This window comes from Asparagus officinalis, chromosome 10 (genome assembly GCF_001876935.1).
Source record: "Asparagus officinalis chromosome 10, Aspof.V1, whole genome shotgun sequence".
Taxonomy (NCBI): Eukaryota; Viridiplantae; Streptophyta; class Magnoliopsida; order Asparagales; family Asparagaceae; genus Asparagus; species Asparagus officinalis.
In genome coordinates, this window is record NC_033803.1 from 12,870,083 (window position 1) to 12,874,466 (window position 4,384).

General features: G+C 33.8%; 1 protein-coding gene across 1 annotated transcript in view; it reads right to left on the minus strand.

Annotated features, from left to right (window-relative positions):
• The window catches only part of LOC109825930 (cytochrome P450 704C1-like), a 10,357-nt gene continuing 6,587 nt past the window's right edge, over positions 615 to 4,384 (minus strand). Inside the window, exons 2-5 of the mRNA XM_020392848.1 lie at positions 2,506 to 3,009; positions 2,091 to 2,426; positions 1,047 to 1,250; positions 615 to 956 (exon numbers count right to left, since the gene is read on the minus strand). Of these exons, the coding sequence (XP_020248437.1) occupies positions 777 to 956; positions 1,047 to 1,250; positions 2,091 to 2,426; positions 2,506 to 3,009 (1,224 nt within the window). The 3' untranslated portion in view covers positions 615 to 776. The remainder of the gene's footprint in view (positions 957 to 1,046; positions 1,251 to 2,090; positions 2,427 to 2,505; positions 3,010 to 4,384) is intronic.

The window sequence follows — 4,384 nt, forward strand, 5'->3', positions numbered from 1 at the left end:
CCGGCAGCGCACGTGGGGGAACTTTGTGCGTCTTACTTAACCCCTCAGAACTGTGGGCTATCTCACAAAACCCCCCTAAACTTTTACCTTATCTCATCTAGCCCTCCTATTTGAAATTTATAAATAACTAATTATTTCTTGAGGAGAAAAAACTCAAAATTTCTTTTACCTTATCTCACCTAACCCTCCTATTTGAAATTTATAAATAACTAATTATTTCTTGAGGAGAAAAAACTCAAAATTTTAGGAAGAGAGTATGGCAAGCGACGGAGTTTGAGATTTTTTTCACTCAAAGATATTTTAGTTATTTGTAGTTACATGTAGAGGGCTAGGTGAGATAAGATAAAGCTCAATGGAGGTTCTGTGAGACACCCCGAAGTTCAGGTGGGTTATGTGCAACAACCCCCAAAGCTCAGGGGGTTTGTGAAATTAACCCAAAAGAAAAACAGGCTTGATAAGTACGCATCCCAATTCCGCATGGAGATAAATTTTTTGGTAAATTAAAGACATGAGTACAATTTTCATAATATACTTTCCCTTGATATTATCTATAAAATAACTAGTTTTAATCCTTATATATATATATATATGAAAGCTTTTCCCCATGCCAAATCTTATTCCTCAATCAACATAATTCTCAGTATCTTAATTCATCCAATATGGAAACTTGTATTTGACAAATAGAACATATACTAAACTGAGCATCATACTTACGTATCAAAGCGTCATAATATAATTACAATTTTCCAATATCTACCTTTCATAAAACCAGCATTTCATCTTTCAACGGCACCAACATAGAGTCCACCATCAATTTGTAGTGTCACCATGCTTCTATAATTGACAGGTTTTGTTTCATCCCAGAGCCTGAAGTTAAGGAAGTACAACAGTGTAGCTGCAAAGATCTTCATCTGCCTGTAAGCAAATTCTTTTCCCAAACAGATTCGAGGTCCAGCCTGACAAACCAAGAATTATTCAAAGCTGAGTAATTTCAGAAATAAAATCATATTAATTTCATCAAATCTGATCAATTTTTGTCAGCAAACCTGAAAAGCAGTGAATTTAAAAGGACTTTCAGGCTCGAAATCTCCAAAGTCATTGAGCCATCTTTCAGGCCGGAAAACTTCTGCGTCCTCTCCCCATAAGAATTTCATTCTTCCCATTGCGTATGGTTGGTAACTTATCAGATCTCCTTTGTCAACATTGAGTCCATCTGGCAATGTGTCATCAGAGAGACAACACTTCACATCCTGCAAACGGTATCAAATATGAAACGAATATGATATTTACCATGTCAGTATCCATTTATTATTTGAAAAATGCATACAAATACAAATACGGTTCATTGAAAAATTTATATCCATATCCACCGAATATGAACATGTACATGCATCGGATGGAAGGAGAACAAATATGGATGCATATCAGATATTGGTAAGGCACAAAGTTTGACACAAGAGTTGTCTAGATAAGAATTTTGTTTTTTCTTCCAAAATTTAGATTATATCAATGTATTCAGCATGCTTAAGGACCTAGTACTATTAGATGTCTGGTTCACCAAAATCAATTTTGGGTCTATTAATTCAAAAACCAAACTAATTTCAACCATCTAATCGGCATAGATATCATATCAGGTATTTAACTTATGTTTGTATACATATGCATGTCCTACAAAACAAAACAAAAAAGAAAAGGGTTAACTGCACATAGAAAGTCTGTAGTTCATTTTCTTGAACTTACTACCCCTGTAGTTTCATTGTTGTGACAGACCCCTGGGTTAATTCCTTTGACCCTTTTAGCCTCAGATTGACTCACTAATTTCATCCAGGGGCAATGTCTGCCAACATTTCACCAAGGGTAAAAGATTCAAAAAATTATAACCAGGGGGTCTATCTGCGACAATGAAAGTACAAGGGTAGTAATTTCAAATGATGATATTAAAAAGGTTTATGTGCAATTAACCCGAAAGAAAATATATCTGACATGTGTACATGTATAATATATATCGGATACTAATAAAGATACACAAATATGTGCAGATACAGTATCCTTTTATCGAGCAATGTGCTGTCTCATAACTAGTTGCTTACCACCGGAACAGCAGGATAGAGTCTTAACGTCTCAGTCAATGCTGCGTGGAGATATTGCATTCTGTTGAGAGCTTCTTCAGTTAAAGTCACTGCAAATTCATCCACTTGAATCTTCCCATTTCTTTTTGTTACTTTTTTCACTTCTTCCGCTACCTTCTCTTGTACACTAGGATGCTTGCACATCATGTAAAAGAACCATGAGAGAGTTCCTGCTGTTGTATCTTTGCCTGCTATCACGAAATTGAGTATTATATCTCGAAGATATTTTAAGCTCATATTCTCAGGATCTTTCTCTCTTTCATTTAAAAATCTTGACAATATATCTTCTTTCTTCATCTACCTAAGTCAAGAACAGTGATTACTTTAGTATAATATCTGGAAAGAACTAATAGTACTGTACTTATAACTGACTTACGAAATTGTTCTGTTGTTTAGACATCTGCTCGATCTTCTTATTAATGAGGGTGTACACAAAATCATCGATAAATTTGATATCCTTCTTCATTTTAGCTTCCAGGCCAACGTTCAAGAATCTCTTCATCTTCCAGAGAACATCAACAAAACGCCGCAACAATTGGGCGCTTGAATCATCAAATGCCTGCGCAAATATCTTTCCGTCTTTGTTGGACCCGGATAATGTATCAAGTTCCACTCCAAACCCAACTTTGAATATTGAATCTAATGTCGATTTCATGAAAAGATCATTTATATCTATCATCTGTCCAGTTCTTGCAGATTCAAGGACTAGCATTGAAAGTCTGCTAGCATTGCTTTTGAATACGACACCACTGTAATCTCTCAAGACTTTTGCTGAAAACTCATAACTCGCAACCTTTCTCTGGTGTCGCCATTTATTGCCATCCACTGCGAAAATTCCATCTCCTAGCTGATCCTTCATGATATCGCGAACAAATTCTCCCTACATGTTTATGCACAATCATATCAGCATCTCTTCTATATTGAACTTCGTCAAATTTTTATGTGCAAATTTCACAAAACTACCTTGAACAATTAAGGGCTTTGCAGCAAATTATTCTGAACTATTTTTATTAGATGAAATCCCACAACTTTGAAATCAGCAAAAAAAACGGAAGAAGAAGAAGAAAAAAAAACCCTAATGCCATTAAATACCCTTCTTTATAATTTAATCTTCAGAAATTATTGAATCACAAGAGTCTAAATATAGCTAAAAATGTCCAGAATAGGTCATGCATCAATTACAAGAACTAATAGAAGGACTAAATCTCAGGAATCCATATGATTTTGGGGACCTAATAGTAATTTCAAATTATGGAAGATTTAAGGGACCAATATCCAGAAAATTCAAAAGATTATAAACACCGTGTCCTCCTCAGGGGAGGAAGATATGCACAACTTGTTGGCCTTCTTGTTTTGATGATGTTTAACAAACAATTTACTACTAATATTGTTTGTCTAGTATTTGTGTTTTCCTATGTATTGTAGACAAACAACGAGTTGGAGGATGGATGAATAGAGCTTCAACGAACATATCCAATGGAGGTTGGCGGAATTATGGAGTGAAGCAACATACAATTCAAGTTAAAGATCAAGTTCAAGCTTCATCCGCAAAGTGTATCAAGTTGAGCTACAATGAAGATCAAGATCAAGCTTGGATAATCTAGTTTAGATTTTATATTATGTGTGTTAAGTACCTTAAGCTTAATATCATATACACACACGTATTTGGTTTCTATGTATATATATATAGTTATATATATACATGCATGGTTTTGAGTTTTCATGCTTTGGACACACTTGCAAAATACATGACTTTTCACAAATAGAAATTCAATTTGAGAAATTATTTTTCTAACATGTTTGTTTTCATGTTTACAAACATTTCGCAAAGTTTCATCAAGTTTGGAATTGATTTGTTATGTTTAATGGAATTTACAAAATCATGTTTTTGTTCGTGCACATGTTCGTGCATGTTTTACAAAACAGATGATTTTTCATAAATGGGAAGTGGTATTCAAGAAATTTTTTCTTTTACATGTTTATCTACATGTTTAGAAACTTCTCTCAAAATTTTACTATTTTTGGAGTTGATTTACTGTGCCCAATTGATTTTACAAAATCGTGTATGTCAGCAGTTTTTTAGAAACTATAAATCTGTATTCAAACATTTATTTCTCTCAACTGGGAAGTTATTTTTAATAAATTCTTTATCTAACATGTTAATCTACATGTCTAGAACCTTCCCTCAAAATTTCATGATTTTTGGAATTGATTTACTATTTTTAATTGATTTTATAAAGTCAGATACGCAAATT